This window comes from Mycetomoellerius zeteki, unplaced genomic scaffold (genome assembly GCF_001594055.1).
Source record: "Mycetomoellerius zeteki isolate Tzet28-1 unplaced genomic scaffold, Tzet1.0 scaffold25, whole genome shotgun sequence".
Classification (NCBI taxonomy): Eukaryota; Metazoa; Arthropoda; class Insecta; order Hymenoptera; family Formicidae; genus Mycetomoellerius; species Mycetomoellerius zeteki.
Window position 1 is genome coordinate 2210782 of NW_017257227.1, and position 27195 is coordinate 2237976.

Here is a 27195-nt window from a genome sequence, read left to right on the forward strand (position 1 = left end):
GATAGGGAAGTATAAAAATATTGAATTTTAAAACTTCTAGACGATACTTTTTATTTTATTTTCCAACAAGGTTTTAAAGAAAACTATGCCCGAGGTGCTGTAGCCATCCCATCTACGTATTTAAAATCTTCATTTTTTGATACTGCAAGTCACGTATATGAAAAGTGCACGTAACATACAGTTATACTCATGTTATATAACTGAGATGTAGCTTGTATGCAAGAAGGATTGTTGGCACATGCGATTACGTGAATACATGTCTATTGTTGTTTCACTTACGCATTTCCCGGCGAAAATAAAAGTTGGAAGGTAAGTCGAATGCAAGGGGAAAGTAACGTAAACGAAAGAAGCGTAAACGAAGCTTCTGGGAGGCGAAAATTGAGACAACGAAACGTAAAAGAAGCGTAAACGTCTCTTTTAAGTATTGTTGTCTCAATTTTCGCCTTCTGGAAGCTTCGTTTACGCTTCTATTATTCTCCCCTCGCATTCACGTGACTTACACTTCAATTTTTATTTTCGCAAGAAATATACCAATACTATTCGCAACATCGTTTCAGCTGAAATGATATTCGAGTTTCTAATCGCGTATGGCGATCACCGAGAGATACAATCGTTAATATATGTACCCAGGCCGATCTGATTAAAAATCCACAGCGTTCATATTTCTCGGCCATATGCCGCTCGTCGACGTAGCTCCAGAATGCCTTTTAAATTATGGAGCACGGGGAATGTCGTATGTTATACGATTGCGTGCCCCGGTGCAACAAGCGGCCGTTCCCGGCAGGGTTGTTTGCGAACAACCCTTGCCTTACTTGTCTCATGCTGCCCGGCTCTATCCGGATGGGCGGTTATAACGCCGCCCAGGTCCGGGAACGATACCCAGCAGGCTAATTTCAGGATAAGCCGTGGTAATGCCGCGTACAATCGTCACGCAGCGTGCGACGGCGCGAGGGTGAATTCGGAATCCAGGCTGCGTCTGGCCGACCGATGTGACTTGGATCAATGCTACCTTCTTCATTAGAGCACCATTCGACCGACGCTTGTCAGAAATATTAATGGCGGTGAAATTACTGAAATACAGACGGATTTCGGTACACGCGAAATCACAGATTAATTTGGAACGATCGCTATCCGTCAAGCTTCATCGAGGTCTTATCTGTCCGGTCGTACTTTTCACTTCACCGTTTCTTCCCGGTGGAGAGAAGGGAAGCACGCTTGTTTTTTTTTTCTACGACGCGAAAATAATGTCGCGATTACGAAGTCGAAAAACGCGACTTCAAGGTTGCACGTGGCGTAACGAAAAATCAATAACCGCTAGACATGAACGGCAAATCAACATGGGACAAAGCGGGTAGATGGCGAGACAGAAAAACAGAAAGAAAACAGATACGTTCTCCTGCTACCCGTTATTTTGCTTCTGTTTTTATTAATAATAAATTCTGCAATGGACATGGGAATGATCTCTTTATAATGAAAATTTGATGAAGAAGTCAAATCGCAGAAGAGCACATGCAAAATTTATGATATTTTGACAAATAAAATGAAATATGAAATCTTGTTTGTAGTTAACGCCAAGTGGATATAAAGAGATTTGGTGCCGGTAGAAATTTGTGAGAGATAATGGTCTCGCTCGTGAAATGGCATGAAATATTTATAAAGGAGAAATCGACCTAATAAATCTTTTAATTTATCAATGGTGGAAGCGACGAAACGCTGCGCGTCAGAATGGAGAGATGGAGTAATTTTTCCTTTCAAGCGATTTACATCACTTTTATCGTCTCACTGCAATTGCCCCATTGGATAGCGCGATAATGTGGTGTCCTAAATCAAACTGTGTGCGTTGCGGACTACCTTCATCGCACACGAAATTCCACGTAAAGGAGCGGATCGTTTTTTATCATTTCGTTGCTAATCGTGCCTTATCATTGTACAAACAACCAATTCCCCGTATGTTGGCGTATATGTACAAATAACAGCGTTATACTGTTTTGATCCTGGTTTTTTGGTCGAATGTGACTCCTTTTATTGATCCAACGAAGTAGCAGATTCGTCGACACGCGATGATGCGCCGATCAGATCGGATCGCACACGACTCTAAGACAGATAGGTTAATTATATATAGCCGTGCATCGCTATGGAAGAAAAGACGAGCCACCTCCCCGTGCAGCACAGAATATTTCTAGGATATTTCATGTACCGTACAATTTTTTTTTAATGTGTTGATTGAGCATAGAACATTCTTAAGTCTCCAAAAATTCTCTTGTAGCCCAGTCATGTACAACTTTTTTTTAAATTGCGGGCCATTTTTAGATGTGAGATTTGTATCTAGTTAAATTTATAGAGATTCCAGCAAAACCATTCTTTCTGTGCAACAGTTACAAAAAGAAACATTCTGTTGAATGCGGAACGTACGCGGCCGGCTATTACAACATTGCTGCAATGTTGCTGGAATGCTTTGAACTGCATGCATGGGTTCGGTATTTAAAATATGCGCCGGCATTTATAAACGCAGCGATCGGACCAACGATTTTTACGTCCCGGTGGATTTGCAGTCACTACGCGACAATGTACGGCGCCGAGGGGCTTTCGTAAGTCGCTAGAATGGATCTTGATAAACGCAGGGCAGTTGTCGAGAGGTACGTATGAGGCAGAAGATAAGCGCGAGAATTAAAGTAGCGAGGGTTAGGCGAAGGGCGAATTGTGCGCGCCATGCGCCTCTCTATCGTTCCGCAAACAGCAGAGCCAGCCTTGTGAGAATCATTTGTCAGGCAGAAGCTACTCGATGTCCCGATAATTTTTTATTATGCAAGTAGGCCGCAATAAATCCTTATCTAACCGCATTTCCCGCCGCGCACGTCACACGAATGTGCTGCCTATCGTCGCGTTGCGGCAAAAAGCGCGACCCGATTAGAAATTCGCCGTGTCGGCGTTGCTGCGATAATTCTGGACGATTCCCTGTGACGATTGATACACGTGTCGCGGGCGTCACACCGGAACGATGTCGGATGATCTTTCGCGCATACACCGAATTCCGGCGAACCGGCCGCGCGAATCCGCGGCGGTATCGAGCGACGCCGGCATATCCATCCATTGAGCAAGGTCAAGGCCTCCGAGACTCGGCGAATGATGCGACTGACGCGTCTCTCCGATTTAAGATCGGCGTCAGTGAAGGCTTCGCGCGGCTGTCGCCGAGACGTCGAGACGCCGGTATCGCGGCGCCCGCGCTGCTCCGTGAAAATGGAACGGAACGCGTGTTACGAGCGGACAAGCCGCAAGTGCTCGCTCGTGTAAAGAAACACCAATCGGCGAAACGTACTTCGCGGCTATTCCGGAACTACCCTCCCACGAGGATGTGAGCGCGAAAATTGAACGGCGCACGAGAACGACGGTACGCTGAGGCATCAATCCTTGGGGCAGCAGCGCGATATCCGTGTAAAGCTCGACCACAAACGAGCCGCGTAATAATCGTTGAGCGAGAGTATTTCTGCCGGGAGAACTTCCGCAGGAACGGCGCATCGGCGTAAACGAAATGTGAGGCGATGTGCCGTTCGACGCCGCTGTCGACCGAGGGTAGGTTATATCGGGGCGTCGCGTCGCGACGCCTGCGCGGGTTTCATCGACGATCAGCTGGCTGAAAGCTTCCGTCGTGGTGGGAAGCGATATACTTATGTGAGTAGCGGCGTGGAGGGATGACGGAAATAGATGAAGGAGAGGAAAAGGGACAGGAGATCTAACATACATCCATTATCGTCGCCGACGACGAGGGCAGTGCCGACGACGCCTATACACATTTTTGGCAGCGCTTCCCCGTTGCTCGGCGTTATCGGCATCGTCACCGTTACCGCCACCATCGTCGACGACGACGACGACGACGGTAGTGCGCGTCAGTACGCGGCCGTGCAGTGCTGCCGTATCGGTCGTTCCGACGCCGTCGCCGTCGGTCGATAGAGGCACGCCGGCGAAGGTGCGACGTACGTCAACTTCGATGAATCGCTCGCCCGTATTTTATAATGCGGCGCGCCCGTTATCATCGTCGCGCTTCCTGTCCCTCCACCACGTCGTCGTCCACGGGTCGCCGCGGCCGCGCGTCGACCAGACCTCGCTCTCACCGCCGGGTGACTCTGTAAAGACTTGAGAGCGTCGCGGTATTCGCGAGCGGCGCGCAAGACGAGCAGCGTCGCGCGACGAGCGACGAGCGACGCACTCGTTAACGTCCCCGTCATCGCCGCGTTAAGGGACGCGTCGTGCGATCAGTAAAATCGAATCGCACGAAGCCGGAAGTCATTCCCCTGTGCGGTTGCATTATAGGTTTTCTATTTGCATGGGCTGAGCCACAGACGGGTAAGAGAGAGAGAGAAAGCGAGAGCAGTCCAATTCCCTACTCCGAATCGGAAAGCAGCTTCTATCCTGGGATACGATCGCAGCTGTGTTTTCATTCGATCCCCGTACCGAGGGCGAGCATTCCTAACGGAAAGATATTCCGGCAGCATCTCTCGATACAGCTTCACGCGAGGGACATGGGCCTCCAGCAGCTGCTGTCATTGTAGCGCTCCACGTCTCGACGCCGAAGCGGTATGAGTCACACTTAATTATTGGTTTGACGTTTTAGAAATTTATTGCCGCGACACTTGTTATCCCTCATTTCGGATCATAGTAGCTGGATTATTCCGGACTTGGAACCGGTGGAACCGGGTCCATCCAGTTCTCACGCCGAGCCGATTGGCGTCCACGTTGAAACAATTTGCCTTTGTTTTCCTTGAGGATGTTACATTTGTACGATGTCATTACGAAGTTGAACATCGAAGCTGCTTTAGCTCTCGAATACGCGAAACCGCAAGAAGAAAATAACAGAATTATCATCGAGAAAAAAATGTTCGTATAAACAGGTTGCGCAAGAGAGGAATTTTCCTGACAGGAGAAGGCTTCTGAAAACGCTCCATCATCGTAGATCGGTGTATGCTGTTGTACGTGACCCGTAGGACGATCACGTTATAGAGACGCGACGGTGTGTGATTGCACTCGGAGGGTAGCACGTCATCGAATAAACCGCCCCTATCGCTGCTACACAAGGATCAGGGGAATCAATCGCGGGGAGCCCCGCAGCACGTGCGAGCGTGCTCGTCGTCGTGGCGGTTCTCTTCTGATGGTACAACGAGTAAAAGTAGTGACTCACCGGCGACGGACGAGCGCGGACGACGGCGCGGATCGTCCACGACAGAAGCATCGTCGTCGTCGTCGTCGTCGCGCCGCGTCGAGTGCACCATGGGTCGCCTCGCTCCGATGATCATCCCCGCGCTCCTCCTTGTGGTCCTGTGCTGTCCGGGATGCGGCCGCGCCAATTTCGCGCTTTTCCGCGACCTGAGATCCGCGGAGCGGATCCCGGAAGAGAAACATCCCGAGTCGCACGGACCGCAGATCGACGCCGGCGACCTCCACGACGATCTGTACGGCGCTTACCCGGGTCTGGGCTTCGGGCCTATGGGCCCGGTGATCCGCGCGGCCCTCCCGAACGACGCCACCCTGCGCAGCCTCTCGTCGGCGAGCAGCGACGATGCCGGACAACGGAACATCCCTAAGGAATTGCAGCTCGCCTCGGCGCGCTCCGGCGATGACGCCGCGGTCGGCGACTCCTCGAGCGGCAACGAACATTCGCCGAAACCGGAATATCGCATCGTCAGCGTCGAGTTCACGCGCGTCGAAACGCCCTTTCTCATCGGGATTTGGATCTTCTTCGCCAGCATCGCGAAAATCGGTAAGTGCTGGGAGTGTGAAAGCTGATCTTAATTTATTCTTTTTTTTTCTTCCTGTTGTTGTCTTCGAGAGAGGATGCGTGTAGGCGTAAGATCTCAGCTTTTCTGAAACGTACCGTTTAACGTAAACAACAGTGTTTGCAGTGTTTAAGAATGAACTTATTATAGAAAACGACAAATAGATATAACACGTGCAATAAACATTTGCGATAAATCAAGTATGCTCTTAAATGAAACGATATTCATTCAAGAAAGCAAATATCTCATGAGAGACTCTGTATCTTCTTCTTTATTTGCATCGATGATGCAGCAAATGATTATTTACCAATGTGTACTTCAGAATCATTTTTTATAAGATTCATATCTACAAGTATAAAAAATTACGTGAAATACGCAAGTGTTATTTCTCGTTATAAATTTAATTTGAGCTTTGTTTCTTAACGAAGAGAAAATGATATAAAGATTTATAATAGACGAAACATTCTGAAAATATCTTTTTATGCCATATCCATTATACGTATAATTAACCGTTTTAACTTGTAATAACATGCTCGACAAAATTGGAAACAGTTAAACAATACAATGTACGTAATATGATTATTTCAAATATTACGATGGACAACGTGTTATTTGAAAATTGTCATGTTATGAACACACTCTGCCTCTATTGTTATAACCGAAAACATCTGTCGCAATTTTGTTATCCGCCTGTGCACATCAGGTTGCATCAATTTTCACGATAGTGACGCTTTTCGATGAATACATTAGCGCACCTATATTTTTCCGTTTGCTTACATAACAAAACCTGGCAAATATCATTGAAAACCGACTGCAATACTCGTTACGTTATGCAAGGCTCATTACCCTTTTTCGTTACGGCGAAATTTGTTTTTAATAATTTCTCACGAATGAATAATAAGTGGGCGAGTGCGAACCAAAAAAGCTGTTATCGTACTGAAAATACCGGATAAAAATTCGTGTCTTAACAATCTCTCCCTCTATGATTTGTTTTTTTTTTGGTGTAAATTAAAGGAATAAATAACAAGTTGTAATTTGTTAAGATACGAATTTTTATTCGATATTTTGCATAAAACATTCGTGTGCAAGCTTGAAAAATTGCTGGCGCGGCAGAAAAGCCACGATTTTGCATTTCAGGATGCATAAAGATGCTCCAGCACTCAAAGACTCAAGAGTGTAGTGTCTTACGATAGTATTTCACGATGCACATAGATTCATTTTAGTGTGCGCGGCGCATGATAAGCGCCGAATGAACTCGAACGTTCGCATTCCATTTACTGGATACCCGGTTCGAGCAATACGAAACCCGATGGACGCGCAATTTTTCTCTCCGTGCAATTTCACTCGCGTTGCACCACGTTGCACGCTCGCGTGGATACGCAAGCACGCAGTGAGGTGGTTGAAGAAACAAACTGTTCCGCTGATATTTCTGTTCACCTGACGGAGGGGTGATAAAAGTCACAAAAGTGAACGAACGGGCAAGAATAAAATACACCTACCTACATAAAATTCATATACATCGGTCGCACAAATATCTTGACGGGACATAAAAATTTACGTTTGGCAAAAAGAATATTATATCGTAGTGGATAAATAAAATAGCAGATTTTTTTTTAATACCGTTAATTGCGAGTTTCCATTGATAATAATTCACTGTATAATGCGATCAGACATCCTGCTTTCGATAGGACAATCCTGTCAAATATTTCAAAATATGAATCTATAATACTGCACTGAAAAAAAAATATCCTAAATTTCAATAAAAATTTATTTGAATAGTATTAAATAGAATTAAATATTTATTAAATATAAAAATATATTTATTTGGTACAAAAAACATTAATTTGATTTAACAATCACTTCTTTTTATTAAGTAAATATTTATTTATTGTAAGTAAATGTTTAGTTGGTAGTATTCAAATAAATATTTATTTAAATTTAGACTATTTTTTTCTCAGTGTAGAATCTACGTAATAACGCGCGATGCGGGGTTCTGAATGTAATAACGAGATCGTCCTCACTTCACTTTTAACAAGAGAATCTCGCGAAGTGACAAATTCTGATTTTAAAACTTTTATATCAATAATATTTATAAATGAAATTTTTATATCAATATTTATTAAAAATAAATTCTTACAAAATTCATGTTTAAAATTATTTTTTTTTAATATTATTGACGTAGATAAATAAAGGTAATTTTATTATAAAACTTTTGTATTAGACTTTTTTATATCCAGCAATTTTTGAGATATATAACGAAAGGAGCTGAAAACTACATAAGAAAGAGTGATTTCATCTCATAAAATCGTTTATTTGCCGCTAATGATACTTTCTAAATTCATCTATGTAAGCTATAAGTATACAAAGTTTTATCAAGATCTGAATTCGTGAGATTTCCTTGTAAATCATAAAATTCAGGGTTGTATTGAGGGACACGGTTTTACCGCTACTCCACTCACATAGAAGGGATTTTTGTTATTTCGAGGTTCGCTATTACGAGGTTCCAGTGTACTACTTTTTAAAAATAGATTGTTATTATCGTATTTATCTTTACATCCTATATATTCTTCCTATCCCCTGAACATAAATTTGTCCCGTTTTGAATTCGAAAATATCTAGCCAGACTAAACTTGTTCCACCATAACGTTTAGCGGCTCATTCGTCGTATTACGGGTTATCCACGAGCGAGGCGAAGATTCCATAGAGAATATCGAACAAGATACATAAAATATTGAACACGTTCTCGAACGGATACATCGTACGCGATACAGCACGACACGCGCCAACGGAACTTTTCGCGAGCGAGAGATACCACGTGCCAGGCGTGAAGAAATGCGTAGCACACGCGACACGTTGCACCTGCCAGACACTCCGTTGGAATCTTCGTTGCCGTAGAATGCTATACATTTTCTGTCACGGTTAATTCTCCGATTGAGGCCGATTTCAATGATTCTGACTTCCGACGTTGCAGACTGCGGATTATTCTCACGTTTCTCTGCGGTTGGTCGGGATCTGAATTCCGAATCAGAATTGTAAAGATTAGAGTGGTCCTACTTAGAGATCTTATAACAGAGCCTGACCACAAGCAATTTCGTCAAAATCTTACTAGAAAGGTACATACACTGAGAAAAAAATATTTTAATTTCAAAGAAATATGTCTTTGCTCGTATTCAAACAAATTATTACTTTGGATCAATGAAAATAATAATTTGTTGTTTAAATACGAGCAAAGAAATATTTCTTTGAAATTAAAATATTTTTTTCTCAGTGTACTTTCTCCTTGTATAATATATTTAGTTTGGTATACATTAAATTGATCCAAGCGAAAAATTTATACGCGTCCTTTTTTACGAACACTATCTTTTTATAATATAAAAATCTAATTTACAAATAATGATAAAGGCAAATATACACTATGATTATCTTTTGTTAATTTTGAGGCTCCCACGGTTACTTCGTATAAATGAGCTATGCGTTACCGGGTCATCTCTGTATCTAGATCCATTGTTAGAATTCCAACGTTTCGTGAATATTGTAGTTCACTTCATCAGGGCAAGGAACAGCTTGATACTATCCACTCGTATCAAGCTGCTCTTCGCTCTGATGAAGTGAACTGCAATGTTCACGAAACATTGGCATCTAATAATGGATCTATAGATATCTGCGAAACACATAGCTATCTTTTATACAATATTTAAAACTATAATATTTGTACACTAAATATAAGCTCTTATTGATATTTAGATATCACAGACATATTAGAAAAGTTTATACGGATTGTGAGTTTTTAGATCTAGTATGGCGAAATAAGTAGCAAAAAAAGTGTGATAACAAAGGATTAATTAAATTAAAAGAAGAAATACATATATCTTTTTCTCTAGTAGGATTTTGATAAAGTCACTCGTGACCAGACTTTGTTATAAGTTAATAATAAAAGTGTTGAGAAGGGTTACGAACCATAAGAAGACAATATTTTAATTGAAGATATAATATAATTAAGAAATGAAACAATAATACACAAACGGCGTTTCGAGCCCGATCGGATCATTCTCAATGTTATTACAAAGTGATAAGTATATATATATAATTTAAAATATGAAACGGTTTAAAATTGATGGATAAAAAGATAAAAAAAAATATATGTACAGACTTCTGATAGATGTAAACTGGTCATAAGATCGCATCCTGTCGTTATTAAGTTGATGTTACGTCCAAAATGCTGTAGCGCGTATCATTAGATGTCAATATAAAAAGCTCTGTTTGACAAAGTTATTGTGCGTAAAAATATTCGTTATAAATGTATCGCAATTATAAGTATCAATTCAAGGTCTTTAAATTTATCAAGTATATTATAGTATCCAATAATAAAAAATCCTTAGTATCTGTCCAAATACTAAAACTTTTTATATCGATAGAAGTATAAAGGTATTTGTGAATTGAAGCAATATTGCGAAGACACGTCTTGATTATCAGAAGTACAAAGTTTGTTATAAGTCTCCTCTTGATGATTGAACTGACGATTAATGATTTTGACATAACGATTGGCGTCCAGGTTTCCACATGGCGCCGAAGCTCAACAAGATCTTCCCGGAGTCTTGCTTGTTGATCGTCGTCGGCGTGATCGTCGGCCTGCTGCTGTTCCAGGCGAGCAGCGTTCACATTTCGCCGCTGACGCCCGACACGTTCTTCTTATACATGCTGCCGCCCATCATCCTGGATGCTGGCTACTTCATGCCCAATCGGCTGTTCTTCGACCATCTCGGGACGATACTCCTGTTCGCTGTCGTTGGAACTATATTTAATACGATGTCGATAGGTTAGTAAAACGGCGACAACACGACGCGACAACACTCGCTGGCTCGATCGACTGGGCGGCGGCGTTAAGACAATCTTTCGAGAGAGAGAGATTCTCGGATATTATTTCTTTTCCCTCGACGCGCACCGATCGTAACTCGGACTTCGTTTTCGCCTTGTCCACGCAAACCGATTCCGATTATATAGAAATACTTATCTACCCTCGGAATTAAGAAGCAATACTGTGAGTTAGATCCTCCGAGTGATTTTGAGCGTAAAATATCACGAAGTCAAATATAATCGTAACGTTAACTTATAACGATATCTGTATCAGAAAAAATCAGAAAACTTAAATTGTGATATCGTATTGCGATTTAAAATGAAAGTTTGGGTATCTCGTTTTCAATAATAATTAAAAATTATTTTTCCTGAGACGATGTTATACTTAAAGAGATAAATAAAACTTCCTACAGTTTAAAAGATTTCTCCTCATATATATTTGGTACAACTGCATTAAGCTGCTAACATCTGTTTGGCATCGTATCAAAAAGTGAAGCTTTATAAGAATCAAACTTTCACGAATTAACTGTTCACGTAGCAATTTTTCATATTTTTATATTCATCTTTTGAAAAATTCTAAATATGATTATCCAACTCAAAAATTTTTTAATACTATAAAACTATATTTTTAACTATAATAGACTTACGAATTTTAAGATTTGCAACAAATAAATTGCTGCAAAGGAGAAGAATAGATTTCAACTCTAATTTGCAGTCTGCTAAACAATCTGTTCTAACGCACGTTGATAAAAAAAATTCTAAAAAAAATTAATTAAAACTTTGAAAGTGTAATAAGGAGGTTAAACAAGTTGGTTGCGTACATTATATATGTGTATAAAGAGAAGCATACATAAATAAAACACTCCGACCATCCCCCGCAGACGGTGGAATTTCCATTCCTCACTTTTGCTCATGGTTTGTTCGCGATCTAGCGTAAGCGCAGATGTTCATCTTGAAAACGTAGAGAAAATGCGCGGCTTGAGAACGAAAATAGCGTGCGCGTCGAAGCGGATGCGCGGGGCAAGCGACGACGACGACGACGACGATGACGATGACGAGGATACCGATGATGATGACGATGTCGACGACAATAATGTACAGAGCACATGCGGCAATTGTCATCCCGACGCTATCATCCGCTATCATCCTCTATCGCAATGATAACGCGCGATTCGATCGTGACACCACGATAACCACAGATTTCACGCGAAATTGTCGCTATGACTAAAAGGGAAAAAGAGCGAAACCGACACGACATTTGACAAGGTCTAAGTTATTTAATGCTCGATAAAATCGCGTTAAAATAACGAAATAAGTTTAGATAGATACGTCGAACGTAAACGACGGACGTGATTATTGATTAGGATTGATGACCACATAAAAAGCTGTCAGTGCTATATTTTCAGGCTATTACTTCTTATCGCAAAAGACGCCAAGACTGTGTGCCAAAGTCAATAGCACTATAACGTGTTTCATAGTCACTGTATAAGCATTTATGGGATACAAAATAAATGTAAAAAGCACTTTCCTATTTCTCTTAATAAATAGAATGTTATTAATATATAATGTCTTTTTTAAATTTTTCACATCTGTCTGTTTTGTGATCTTTTCTATCTATTATTACACTTTAAATTATTTCAATATAAATTTTAAATCAAATTTTTGTTTAATTAATATTTATTTAATAACGTTTTTAGAAGAAATGTAGAACAATATGGCTGTAATTTTCGCAATTTTGATTTTCATTAAAATTCTGTTGAATATCGAAATTTAATACAATTTTAATTAATATACAAGCGAATATGTAGAAAAATACACAAACTTAAATTTATTCAAGAGACGCAAATATTTTGCGAATAAATGGCAAAGATGACTTTTAAAAACGATGCGAGGTAAAATAAAAGTGTGAGACGCGGGATCGTTACATTAAAATTTAATTATTTTCAACGAACGTTTGCCGTAACTACCGTGATTAGATCTAACGACATCCGATTAATTAAATTAATGTCTTAAGAAACTCGTGACCGAAAGAAAAGCTCTTTGCTTTTCTAAAACCGTACCACACGTAACTTTCAAGTAAGAAACGACACGGTAAGCATAACAACGGCAGCGATCGATAACATGAAATTATGGTACGATGTTAATTAATGTCCTATCGAACATAGGAATATCGGGATAGATTAAAAACTGACACTATTATTGTCGAGAAACCTTCAAAGGGTTTAATATCAAGAGTAATACCTTTCTTTCGAAAGGGAGGAAGAATGCAAGTACTTGATAGGTACGAATATAACACGCGGACGGAAAGCTGGTATTTGATAATGCAAATTTCTATCTTTGGCGACGTTGATCTTTCTTTCTCTCTCTTTCTTTCTCTTCTCGCGGTTTAACGTTCAGTGACTTTGGGGATCGATAGGATAATAATAATCTCGATAAATTGACGATTTATTCAGAAGTATTTAAAGCAGATTAACAAACGACATTCGTGACAATTAAGGCGAATTACAACTACGAAAAGCATTATGATATCAGATATTGGATCGCGTATTACCATAATTAAAAAACGCTATTTGCACTTTAGGTGCTTCATTATGGCTGTTGGGGAAAAGCGGTATATTCGGTTGCGAGACGCCTATCCTCGATATGTTCCTATTCTCGGCGTTGATCAGTGCTGTCGATCCCGTGGCCGTGCTGGCCGTCTTCGAGGAAATACATGTGAACGAGATACTCTACATCGTCGTGTTCGGAGAGAGTTTATTGAACGACGCGGTCACTGTCGTAAGTATTACATTATTTACATTACATGATGCTGCCCGTCAAGGAGTTTGTTGCGTAGGTAGCACACTGTGCTGCAGAAATCTCTGTCCTTTTGTTACGAACTATTAAAGGTCTTCGATACGTATAGAGTGAAGATTAAAGCCGATCAATCCTAATCACTCGGCGTCTGCGAATACGAGATATTTGCACGCATCTGATAGACAAGCATAAGAAGAAAAGTAGAATATACATGATTCTTTTTTTAAAAAATAATCATTAAGTGCATAAAGATACATCAAGTAAATTTTTATAATCACAATATGAAATTAAAAACAAAAGTATTTTTAATAAGATTATTAGAAGTTTTTAAAGAACTAAATTTCAAGTAAATAAATAAATCATAAAGACAAAAACACAGATGTGCATTTTTTTAGAAAAAATTTTTCAACTGTATGTATTATATTTTATATTAACGCGATCGCGAACTATCGGAATATAATCAACAATATGCCAAAGATAGATAACAATAACTATACAATAAAAATACATTTATGTTTGCATTAGAAACTGTCCACTTGAGTCATTAAAATTTTTTTTAATGTAAAATGTAAGTAAACAAAATGTATTAATTTAACATTATTATATATTATAAATCTTAAATTTATTGAAACATGTTAATTTAACACTATATTATAAATATTAATTTTAATGAAGAAATATGATTTCTTATAAATTATGTCAATGTTATGATCTTTGCGTTAATTTTTTACATAATATTTGTATTATTTTTTAACACACACTCATTTTGTGTATTAAATTAATATAAAAATTTTAGTGGACCCCCCCGTTTGAGACATGCAAAATGCGTTAAATTTAACACAAATTTTTCTGCGTACAACCTTTTTATGCGTCGCAATTATTACCGCAATTATTTTATGTATGTTATCGGTCTCTTGCTCTTTTCGCATTCGCTTAGAATTGACCCTGAAGTTGACGTAGATTAATACCCTCCTGTCTCTCACTCTCGCATGTCATATTTTAGAATATCTGATAAATAAACGAAGATAGAATATAGCGAAGCTTGCACATGATACCGCCAAACGACAAGCACTCGTCGGGCGAACGATCGATACAACATTGATCACATTGTCCATAAGCGCGAGTCAAGTATCAAATACCTTCGCCTCGCTTAAAAATTAACGTCATATTTGTTCGCGACCTGAATTTCTACAATCTGTAACACTTTGAATAAAAAAAACGATATAATCTAACCGCGTTTTGTATACATCACCGTTGCGACGACTCTAATAAACGTGTCGCCGACACTGGCGCCTCGACGGTTATTAATATCATTCATGCACAATTAACTCTTAAAAAATATCTGCAATTTAGTAAAGAAAAATATAACGTCGTAAAGTGCGGTGTTTCCACAGAAATTCATTTCGTTCCAATTTTATCTGTTACGTCGCAAGTCTGAATATCTCTGCAAATAGATCAACATCCCTGCACTATATATATTGTATATTTATATAATGTTAACCGTCCGAAAAAAATGTTCTGCTTTTGACGTAAAAATTGGGTCGTGCCAGCTAAGAATGGTAATGTGAAAAGGGTTGAGCCGTTAACGATCCGTCGCTTATTAGTTTCGTGCTGTTGCGAGGCGAGCGAAGGAAAGTGTCAGGGGTTACTGCAACGACCGAGTATAAAAGGCTATTTAATACGAATACGCAGGTGCTCTATCACATGTTCGAGACGTACAGCGAGATGGGCCCTTCTAGGATCATTTACACGGACGTGCTGTCGGGCCTAGCTTCGTTTTTGGTGGTGGCGATCGGTGGCACGGTCATAGGTATAGTTTGGGGTTTCGCTACTGGCTTCGTGACCAGGTTTACACATCAGGTGCGCGTGATCGAGCCGATATTCATCTTCGTGATGGCGTACTTGGCATACCTCAGCGCAGAGATCTTCCACTTGTCCGGCATATTGGCGTAAGTAAATCATCGACTTTTCGACATATCTCGCATTGGCATCTCCAGCCTCAAGACGCTCAATAATATAGAGAGTTAAGACGTTCCAATAATATACGTTTCAACAAATATATAATCGCTAAATCGAAAAATTGAGAGATCCCAGCAACTCACCTCTATGACAGTATAACGAACATTATCGAAACTGTTTAACCTTGATTATTAAATATTTATGAACGACGCCCGCGGTATCAATTTCAAGAATAAGTTACAACAACTTGTTGCGCTGATCCTATTGGCACGACTCTGCAGAAATTATAAGGAACTGAAATAAACGCCAAGAATCTACCGCGAAGGAATTAGATGGATCAATTTCGAATAGAGTTCTAAACAATACACGGCTTAATTCCCGCCGTAGTTAGGTTCATTATCGCGTTTACAAACAAGATTCTCAGCTTGCAAGCTTTAACTTTGTCGAAACAGCGATGATTGCCACGCTGCCTGCTCTGTAATTCGCGATCCCTTTATTCCAGAATAACCTTCTGTGGTATTACGATGAAGAATTACGTTGAGGCCAATATATCGCACAAGTCTCACACGACCGTCAAGTACACAATGAAGATGCTGTCAAGTAGTTCGGAGACTATTATATTCATGTTTCTCGGCGTCGCCACGGTGAACAATGCTCACAACTGGAACACGTGGTTCGTTGTCACGACGATAGTCTTCTGCTCCGTCTATCGAGCCGTGGGTAAGCCAGATTTTCTAATTTTATTCGATTGGGAAGGTCAGAAAAGGATTCCTCCTACCTACCGTTTGACGTTCTTTGAACAGCTATTACGAGATACACGAGGGATTACTGTAGGTATTTCAGTCGCAACACGCTCTTTCATAAGAAATTCAGATACTTGCACACAACTCAACTTTCTAAATTTCCTTATTTATTGTACAATTTCACGTTTTTTAAATTCAACTTTTAAAAAATATAATTTATATAGAATTTTTAACTTCTTTTCTGAATTAGCTGAATAAAAAGAAAATAAAAAGAAAATTAATCTGTGCAAAATTGTTGGCATGGAAAACTTTAGAAAAATATTTCAAAGAGGGGGAAAAAAATCAGGAAATGAGAAAAAGTAGCGTGATAATAGCGAATTCGTGTCGAGGAATTCTTACACGATCGCGCGGGCCTTGACCGGTCCAGTTGGATGGGCGTTAAGGGCATCGCTTCGCCGGCGAACGGAATGGCGTGTAAAGTGATATGGTTAAATGATGAAATCATAATGGGACTTAAGACAATTGACTCTTACTTACACGAATATCTTACGTCACTCGTAAGCGACGCGCTTCACTTATGGCTTCTTGTTCTAACCGGACAATTTGTCACTTGACTGTGTGGAAAGTGTGGAAAGATATGAGCAAGCCTGGTGTGAAACGACACGCATTCCATTAGACATGTTACGTCGATGCACTCAATGTTTCACGCCTTCATAGTAGACAATTGACAATCCCTCGTAATTAAATAAATCGATCAGGATTGTAACAAGATTGTAATAGATTTTTACGGAGAACCGAAGATTTTTATACAACGCTTTATAAATTACAAATGATAAATTCGAGAAAAAACAAATACACGTATATCAATCAGAAATATGGATTTTTTGAAAACTCTTCTTATCGTCAGCTGTATAATATTGTATCAATGCTACCCACTGAAGAATGATTTATTGAATCGACATCGATATGATTCCGATGACAATTCGATGTCTAATTGATGGTCATTTCTCGCTGGGAACACGTTTTTTTAAAGAGGATAGTACAGCTGTAATATCTCGCTCGGATTCATGTTCCAGGCGTGATAGTGCTGACAGCGCTGGCGAATCAGTTCCGGCTGCACAAATTGGACAAGGTGGAGAAATTCGTCATGTCCTACGGCGGTTTACGCGGCGCCGTAGCATTCGCCCTGGTGCTTCTTATAGATCCAAGACACGTGCCTCTGCAGCCTATGTTCGTCACTACCACTATCGCTGTTATCTACTTTACCGTGTTCATCCAGGTAGGATCACGATCATATGGCTGCGCACGATGCATGATCGTGACCGATCCATTACGAATTTGATGCGAGCACGAATGCACGTAAGCATTGCGTAACGACGGGTGTTTGCTGTGTTTGCGTGGTTTCTACGCGGAGTGCAAGATTGCAGATCTTGCTCGAGTAAATCGGACCGACCCAGTAAGCGACTTAGAGTTTTTCATGGAACCGATGACTCGCGCGTATTTTGAGACGACCGAAGTGGCACGCGTTTCGAGGGAGAGAAAGAGATACTATTTCATCGGAACGGCGCGGCGAGGAGAAAGAAGTGATTGCCCGTTAGAACCACGGATGATTGTCCGTTTAATCAACTCAAGCTCATTAATGAGCAGCGATACAAAGATGTCAGCCGCAAAAAAAAAGCTCGGCTCTGCACGTGTGCTTTGTCGCGCGATCGATCGGAAACCTAATATCTCTATGTCGCACACACTTGAGCATACACTTTTGCGTCAAGCGTTTTATCAGCCGCGCGTTACTTTACTCGACGTCGACCGATAATTCGCGTCGAGAACGAGTGTTCCCATACAGCACGTACATTTTATCCGAGAGACATCCTGGGAACGTTCTTAGGCACGTTTAGAGGACATAGGGACGTCCTCTGGACGTCTTTAGAACGCCCCTTGGAGGTCTGTGTTGCATGAGTTCGCTCGCGATGACGCTCATGTAAACGCGCTCCTATTTTTAGGGGATCACCATCAAACCTCTTGTCAAAATCCTCAATGTCAAAAGGGCGGAGAAGAGAAAGCCGACGATGAACGAGAGGATCCACGAGAGGGTACGTTGCGCGATCGAATTACTTCGTTTGCTGTCGCCGTAATCCGGAAATTGCGGGAAACAAAGCGCGATCGCAGAACCGATATAGATGTGTAAAAATTCGATAACAGGGAATTTTTGCAATACCGTTTATCCCAGATACGGTGAACGCTAAGGTCAGGTTATCTTCTTCCTAACAATTACAGTATGCGCCAAAAAAAAAATGCGACTCTCTTTTAATCACTATTATGTTTGCTGAGTGTGACACATTAACGCAGTGATTGTAATTAAAGGAAATCATATCGAATAAATATTTGGTAGAAGGACAAAATATTTATGTTATAATCAAATTTCCCCCCGTCCATTCACTTTATTTAACTAAACCAGCAACTGAAGTGTTAGTTGTGAGAGTCGCATTTTTTTTGACGCATACTGTAATTAAGAAAAGGATAGCGTGACTTTAGCGTTCACCGTATCTGGATTCACGTTATTGCAAAAACTCCCTAATATCACGTTCAATCGCTGATATATGACGATAACGGAGCCTATTACCTCGAATCCCAGTTACGACGTATTTCTTTTTAATGGAACGACAGAGCCGTACGATATGAAGAATAGGGTCGAACTGTGAAATAGGATAACGTTCGTCATTGTCAAGCCGTATTACAGAATGTGTATATAGCGGCAATTTTTACCGGGACTTTGATACATCATTCTGCTTGCGTTTGCGTTTGCCCGCGTACACGTGGCAAATCCTGGCGGATTTGTGACGCCCGCGCTGCTCGTCAAATTGATAGACAAATAACGTCTGTCTCTTAATTCTTAGATAATGGATCATACGATGGCGGGTATCGAGGACATTTTGGGAAAACACGGCAACTACCACGTCCGGGATAAGTAAGACGCTTAGTCATAACTTCGTGTTTACTCAATGCCGTTCGAACTGTCAGTTAAGAATCTATATGAGTTAGCGTAAAATAATAAAGAAAAGCAAGATTAAATTAAAAAATTTATATCAGAATTTATATCTTTCGTATATCTAAATAGAAGTACACTTTTTATAAAGATGAAAAGTATTAAATATGTATGATGTAGATTGTATTTGTATCATCTAATTATCGGAATGTTTTTTCAGTATTTTCTACTTACTCCTTCTGTCTTTTTCCCCAATAAAAATATTATCTGTGTTGGTTTGTTGTAGATTCAAGCGATTCGACAATAAATTCATCCGACCTTATCTCGTGAAAGATCATTGCGGCGCCGAGCCGAAGATTCTGGAAACTTACTCGAAGCTGGCGATGAAGGATGCGTTAGATTACATAAGAAGAAATGCCTCCACTATCGGCAACATTAGCGGCACCGAAAGTATGTCGGCGATATTCCGTAATTACAGCAATACCGGACAATTCAATGGAAGGTGCGGAATTCCTGTTGTTCACCGCCGACAATTGTCGTTGATAAAATAAAAGCGCATTCTAATCGCATTCTTTTTCTCTCTAGTCCCAGCTGCAGTCAGCTCGAAACGGGATGGAATATCGATCTGCAGGAACTGGAGTACAATCCTTCCAAAAAAGACCTAACGGACGCGAGAATCCACCATCTGCTCGCCGAAGAGCTTTGTAAACCATACAAAAGGGTAAGAGATTATGGTCGAGTCTAGATTTTCTCCAAATTCAAAGTCTGCTCGTGATATATGATCTATAACGTAATATATTACATGTAATAAAGTAGTAATCCCTCTATTATTAAATTTTTTAGCCATATTTTCTGACGAATTTTAAATCACACACACACACACACACACACACACAAAATTTATCTCGAATCAAAATATAATTTCTTGTGATTGTCTTATTTTTACTTTAAAATATCCTGAAAAATTTTTTTAATCTCATCCATTTGCAGGGCTCTTCTAATTTCCAAATCGATATTTTAGCACTTCTTTTGTCAAAGAAATTTATTTTAAATTCTCATCAAAGAAGCTATAATTTTAGAAAATAGATCAGTAGCATATTCTAATAATATTCTATTATATTTAAAAATATTGCATCTAAAAATTTTCTACAAGCATTATATATTATTTAGCATCGACGTTTGAGCTACAGTCGACACGCAGTGAATGATCGCGATCTCTCGACACAAGTCAATTACAAAATGCACATGAATATTCGACGGATGATGGGGGAGCACAAGCATCGCCACAAACGCAGCAAAAAGTTACTTAAAGTAAGAATCGATCAGCGTCTCGATCGTTTGTCATATTTAATTTCGACGTCTTTGACTTTCCATTTTATCGATTTCAATTGTATAGGATGGCAAACAGAATCACGTTAGTTTCCCAGAATTTCAACAGCAGAACGGCTCGACAAAGCTATTTACGCAAGGTACGTGCAAAACGTCGTGAATAATTAATTGCACTTCAAAGTTCCGTAATTTTTTCTCTTTTTTTTTTCATCAATTATCGTGCACAGATTACATCAATGGCGTGCTGTATGAGTTAGAAAACGGAGAAACCTCGAAGCCCTCCAGCAAAGAGGATTGGGATTCAGCGATCACGTTCACCGCGCGAACGTCCGGTAAGAAAACTTTTCTTTAACTTACTAAGTCGAATTGAACTGAAAAATGAGATTGAAGTTAAAAATATATAGGTATATCGACGAAATGCGACGATGAAAATGATCAGGATGTCTTGGTTTCTCTTATATAGAGAAGATTACATCTCTTACAATTTTTGTATATGTAGTTATTGAATTATCTTCTTGAAAAGAGTTATGACTAATAGAGCTTAAAATCTTTAAACGGAAGATTCGCCGAATGTAAACGCGGACAATCAACACGCTACCACCGCTACTACGTCGATGGACACAATAAATACGGACGAAGGAGACTTGAAAATAGGACGCGACGGTACGTTTTCAAAATGAGAAAAAGAAAGAGTTCGAGCATTGGCTTTGTGTTATTGCGAATCGTTCTTTTCCTTTCTGCGTATTTTTTTTCTATTTTTCAGCATTATCCAAACCAGGCGTTGATCTTGTATTGCTGTGTGATTACATTTTCTCTTGCGTCTTTTTTATATTGGTGATCATAATTTTTCGAGCATTCGTTATTTTTTTTTAGGATTTAAAATCGGTATAATTTCGGTGGACTCTGATCTTTCGTGTTTACGGCATCGAAAATTGCATCCACCGAAATCATAACGGTTTCAATTTCCATTTCGTACTCCCGTTACTATTGTCTTGTGCGGTATTTGACCTAGGTGCGGAAGGCTACAGAGTAACCACCCCTACGGCTACGGAAACTATGTTACCGTGGAAACGTGAAGACGATTACGAATCGGGTCATCCGATCAAGCAGCACGAATTTCCAGCCTGGTGCTCCAATAAAGAATATCTCGCCTACAGTTCGCCCTCCGCCACTTTCTTAGGTAAAAAAGAAAAAAAGAAGGAAAAATGGAAAAAACAAGAGAAATCACTCCAGCTCTCAAATATTAATGTACCGTAAAAGTTTTTTTCGATTTTTTCATAAAAGAGTAACGAATATGAAAACCAATAGACCGTCACGACAGCTGTAAGTCAGTTTTCCTCTAAGAAGATTAACAACTCTCTGAAAACTTTCAACTCGTGAAATCGCTCAGCGTCTGCCTATTTATTCCCAGCGGTACTTCCACATGCCCGATATGTCTTTCTGCTTTTCAGGTGGGATCGAACAGCCGAAAGTCCAATCCGTGATTGGCCTATTTCGACGCGAGAGCGTGTGCACGCCCGACAGTATCGATTGCCAGGAGACCGTCGACGAGGTGGACGAAACGGACGAGTACACCCCCGCGGAAATGGATTCCCCCGCGAAAACCAAGGGTACGTGACGCATAGCAGAAGGAGGGTACGTGTGGTTCATTTTTATTTCTTTTCCTTTTCTTTCCCCCTCTTTTTTCATGCCTACCGAGACGGATTATTCAATTTTCCATTCTACATCCCCTTCCATTCCCTTTCAACGTTTCCAACGCATGGAAGAAGTTTCGAATACTTAGCGAAATATATCGCCAATGTAAAAAAAATTCATATATTTCAAAGTTCTGAAATAATATTTCAAAATGACTCGATGATATATAACGGCTATAAATTAATAAGCTTTGAGCGGGAAATGTTCGAAGTGATACGCGAAGTGATACGCGAAACGTTGAGAAGCACTGAAGTATGCTATTTTTTAATGCGTTGTGACGAGCGTCACTCACGTTGCGTTACATGTTCGTGGCTATTTTTGCGAGCAATTGCAAAATGAGCATCGACACGCCAGTGCCCACGCGCTAACCGTCGTTTCGCTATAGAAGAAATATTGTTTCGTGAACAAACTGCATGCATAAATTATAATCTCTGTTCTGGAAATCTAATTCCTTTGTCACAAATCCATACAATTTTCGTTCTGTTTATTAATATTGTCATGTAGCAAAAGTAATTGAAATCATAAACTTATTAATTTTTTACCCATTATTCATTGTTATTGATTACTTTCTACTTTTTATGTTTTTATCATTAAGACATTGGTGTTTGCTGCCATATTTGCGATAGCGCTGTGGCGGAGAAAACCGGTTTCCAATAAATATATTTAGTATAACATCATTTTTATATATTAAATATATTTGGTGTCTGCTTAATTTCAAGATACATTAATCTGTCATGTACCAATTTTATTACCCTATTTCGTTTATCAAATGTATGTGTATTAAAATTTTTCAAATGAAGTATTTTCTAAATCTAAAATATCGGTTATAGTAGAAAGAGAACATTATTTGAGAACAAACATAAGAGAAGATAAGAACGTATTTTTATCGCGCGCGTGGAACTAATTACAATAAGGAATATTCTAGTCAAGCGCAAAAAAAGTGGCTTATTTTGGAGAATTTTTTTAAAGAAAATTACTATACACGTTTTTCTACACTTTTATATCTACTTGTACATATATTTAACAAAAAAATATTCTAATTTCGGTATAGCTAAATGTGTATTAGTTTTTATATTACGTAAATTTAAATACAAAATATAAAAATACATATATCGGTGGTTGACATTTTACTTTCCAACTTGATTAAAACAAAAAGTTCAAAACGATTTTTAGTTATTATTATATGAGTGTGGTTATAATCTGAACTAGAATAAATAGAAAATATTCCCAATTGTTAAAACAATGCGGTTTTGAAAAACAAGTATATCGATTTTTAACTCAACTTTTCAATTTAACGAATATGAAAAAATAATCAATTTACAGATATTGCAATAGTCTTAATTTATGCGATAAACAGACATGTATTTTATATACATATACGCAAAAATTGATAGTTTCTGAACAATTATATTAACTGACTCGAAAAATATGATTTCGAGAAAAATGCATTTCAAGTTTCAAATTGCGTTAAAATTTACAAAAATGAAAATTTATCTCTAATCGGCGATACTAGGACTGTACAACAAACCCTCCTTTAATTCTAAAAATTTAATGAAATGCTCATTTTCATTTTTCTCCTGTTTACGCTTGATAACAGTTTGTTTTTGAGCGCGTTGACAGAATGCATTAAATGCAATATACGCTAAAACAACTTCAAAACACTTACATCTCCATTATTTTTTATCGATAAAAGCTTTTAGGAACTTATTTTCGAGAGACCTTAAATATTAAAAGTACAAAAAAGGAAAATCGATTTTTTTCTAGACTAGAATATATCCTTAAATATCTCTTCAAGATACATTAAAATAGTTAAGAGACATCGATAATTGGCCAAAGCGCTATTCGTAAATCGATTTCCTCAAATAAATAATATCTTCGGCTTTCCTTTCCAGGCAACCCGAGGAGGGTGCCCGCGAGGAGGGTGTCAATGATGGAGCTCGGCTTCGCCGACCGAGCTCGCTCGGTGGACAAAGCGGCGGACGACGGATCTCACTCCTTGCCGGACTGCTGGAATGTCCAGAGAGTACGCCTTAACTCCCTCGCCTGTTCGCCCGCTCAGATGCCGACCCTATCGACCGCTCTGATCGCCTCCTCCACGTCGGAATCGTCGGAGGATGTGGAGGACGACGAGGATGAGAGGGCTTGACCCTTGGGGACCGTCGCTGAGGAGCGACCGTCCTCCTTCGCGGACGTCGAGCGTCGACGTCGTCGGCCCTTCCGACGACCACCGCGACACTCGTTGCTCACTTCGCTCCTGCGACGACCGAGTGCCCCCGTTTGAGAAGATCTGCCCTTGACAAGCCGCCTTCTGCAGGGGGCATCTCGCGAACCTGAATCTCGGCCTGAATTTTGTTAATGCGCCCCACAAATACGCGAAACAAGACGTTGCGATGAATAGATTCCGGGAAAAATGACTGTGCAAAGAGAGACTGTAAAAAATGCATCGAAGTTTTCGATTGAATTTTGTACGAGGAGAAATATTTAAGAGGAAAGGAGTGAAAATTTCACGTTAATTAGAAGGTTACACGAGAAGAGAAAAGAGAAGAAAAGATATTCTTTTAAAAAGTTAACGATGACAAGTTTCTCCGCGATGATAACGCGAAAAAGTGATGAATCTCTTTGGAATGAACGATCTTCTATTCAAGTTCGGCATTCGGTACAGCTCGCCAATTCGGAAGGAACACGTATACGAGATTGAAATTTGATGAATCACTGTTATTTTTTTCATCGCATCAACGCATTCGCGAGAACGAAGGCGCTTGTCAAGAGCAAGGGCTTCTTTCTAAATCCGTCTCTAAGACGTCTTGGAATTGTGGCCTTATAAGGACTATAAAAGTGCTTGGACGCCGACGACTTGTACGCTACCGTCGTTGTCGTCATTGTCGGCGCAAAATTGTCGGTACTATCGATAAAAGTGTGTTTGTGTTGTAAGAATTGTTGCGTGGCGCCGTTAAATGCGCCGCCAGCTTGTCCCAAGATTTACCACGAGTACCTTCTCTCGGGGGTGGATTAGACGATAATCATCGCGATTGTGTACTTCGCGATTAGCTTACGGTCAGACTAATCGACTTAGTAGAAAATTACGTATAAAGTCGGATTAAACATTTAAGTCGCTGCCACAATTTACTATAAATTCTGAACATAATTCTGCCAGTAGGATAATGAGAAAAACTTGCGCCATAATGTCACTCTCTTCTAGTAAAAATATCTAATTTTCAATAAAATAAATGATTCACATTACCTCCGAGCTATTTTATGATATCATTTTCTATAGAAAAAATTTAACTTTTATCTCCACGTCGCTTGATAGGAAATATTTTTATTCTTCCTAACAAGATTTTGCAAAACTCTCATTTCACATCAAACTTACACTCATCAAACTGTCAATTATAGATATACTATGACTCATCTCTGCCATAAGCTTTTGAAAATAATGAAAGGCGATTCGAATGATTGAGAATTAGACGTTCATTAATCATTCGATCAAATCTACACTTTGTTCGTTAAGTCGATAGTCTGGCCGCAGCTTCGCAAACAATGATAGTCCAACATTAGGTGCGTTATATCGATAGTAGTTCCGTTATCGTGATTCTGACGCATGTACGCACGTATGCATGCAACACAGCACGTCACGGTATACGTAGATGACATTCTATAGTGACGCATCCCCAGCTGAATTTAGGAGAATTAATTCCTTTCAAACGAACGGTTACACGACGTTCAGTCGATGGTACAACTACCAATTGCGTAGAACCAGATGAGAGAGATGCGTACAGGCGCGCCGCTCTCCCTTCGAGTATGGCCTTAAAGAAACCTTTCCAACAAGCGGATACTCGTGAGTAACACGGTGCCTGGTGTATAATACACTGTTATAATACAATGTTAATATCGCGCGGCCACGGCACCGCTTGGTCAATATTTAGCGAAAAGCCACCAGAAGCATGTACATACGGTTTTTCTTAGAGAAGATACGCTAGAAAATTGTCGACATCCTCATCGTTGTCATCCTCAGCAACATCCTCATCCTCATTATTTTTGTTATCGTTTAGTATTATTTCGTCGGTGGAGAAAGAAAGAAGAGAGAGATAAAGGAGGCGATCGCTAGACCATTCGGTATTCTAGTTATTATTGTTACACTTGTTACTATCGCTAGTATGTGATTATACTAGTTCTACTACTAATAATTAATAATACAATTATAGCCATCGCTCGGCGTGAGCGGAAAAGCGTCGAGTTCTTGCTAGTTTCGAGGGGAACTTGGTCAACAGAATCTTTTGATAGTTATTGGAGACTTATTTTGATTATCAAAATACGAATCGAGAATAGAGAATAAAGTTAAGAAGTGGGATCGTAGAACCTTGTCATCAACCGTCCCAAACATTTCTATTGTAGGTATATTACAGAAATTGCTATCTTCCTTAGGCTTGTTCTTTTTAACCAAACATCTTGCACTATTTATCTTTCCTCCTTTTCTCTACATTGAAGAGAAAAAAAAAGATGAATCATGCCAAAAGTTTAGCTAACAAGAACCTCTTGTATTTATTTTCGCATCACTCATAACAATTAATACCAATTTTATTCTTGCCATAATTAGCTTAGACTTTCAATAAGCTTTTGATCTTTAACTTTTAACAATTACCTCATGGCTCTTTGGGACCCTGTGATTTTTATACTTCCTTATAAATGCATCATAAACGAATCAGTACTTAATTTAGCGTACGCGATCTCTGATACCGAACCACTTTTGTATCTACGTAAGGGTGACAGGGTATAAGTTCGCTTTGTAAAAAAAAAAAACAGAGAAAAACACACGGGAAGTTTTTTGTGACGATAAATAAAAATGATTTCGTACAGATTTGGAAGTTCCCCTCGCATGGAATATTCCTCGCGGCCTTTAGTTACTTAGACCGGATAAAAAACATCGGACTAGTCTCTAGGTGCTAGTCTCTACGCTGTTGATTTGTTAAAAAGGAAATAAATGTTTATTTCTTAAAACACTATTACATTTGATATTTTTATTTCACGTATAATCTCTTACCTCTTTATCTGCCAATTCTTTAAAGATCAT

General features: G+C 39.6%; 1 protein-coding gene across 4 annotated transcripts; it reads left to right on the top strand.

The window, feature by feature from the left end:
- Positions 1-3811: 3811 nt before the first annotated feature.
- Nhe2 (Na[+]/H[+] hydrogen exchanger 2) lies at positions 3812-26924 on the top strand. Of its 4 annotated transcripts, XM_018449720.1 has the most exons (18): positions 3813-4572; positions 4887-5752; positions 10321-10584; positions 13204-13400; positions 15111-15367; positions 15880-16097; positions 17197-17399; positions 18121-18210; positions 19015-19085; positions 19390-19605; positions 19689-19824; positions 20274-20414; positions 20500-20572; positions 20660-20764; positions 20994-21095; positions 21445-21612; positions 21884-22042; positions 24020-24273. In XM_018449720.1, exons 2-18 carry the CDS (start codon positions 5263-5265, stop codon positions 24271-24273), a joined length of 3144 nt encoding a protein of 1047 aa, XP_018305222.1. In that variant the 5' UTR covers positions 3813-4572; positions 4887-5262. The 4 variants fall into 4 exon arrangements, with proteins under 4 accessions (XP_018305224.1, XP_018305222.1, XP_018305225.1 ...); XM_018449723.1 differs by having other exon boundaries at positions 3814-5752; positions 21884-22067; positions 24020-24106; XM_018449721.1 differs by lacking the exon at positions 3813-4572 and having other exon boundaries at positions 5263-5752; positions 24020-26924.
- Positions 26925-27195: the final 271 nt, after the last annotated feature.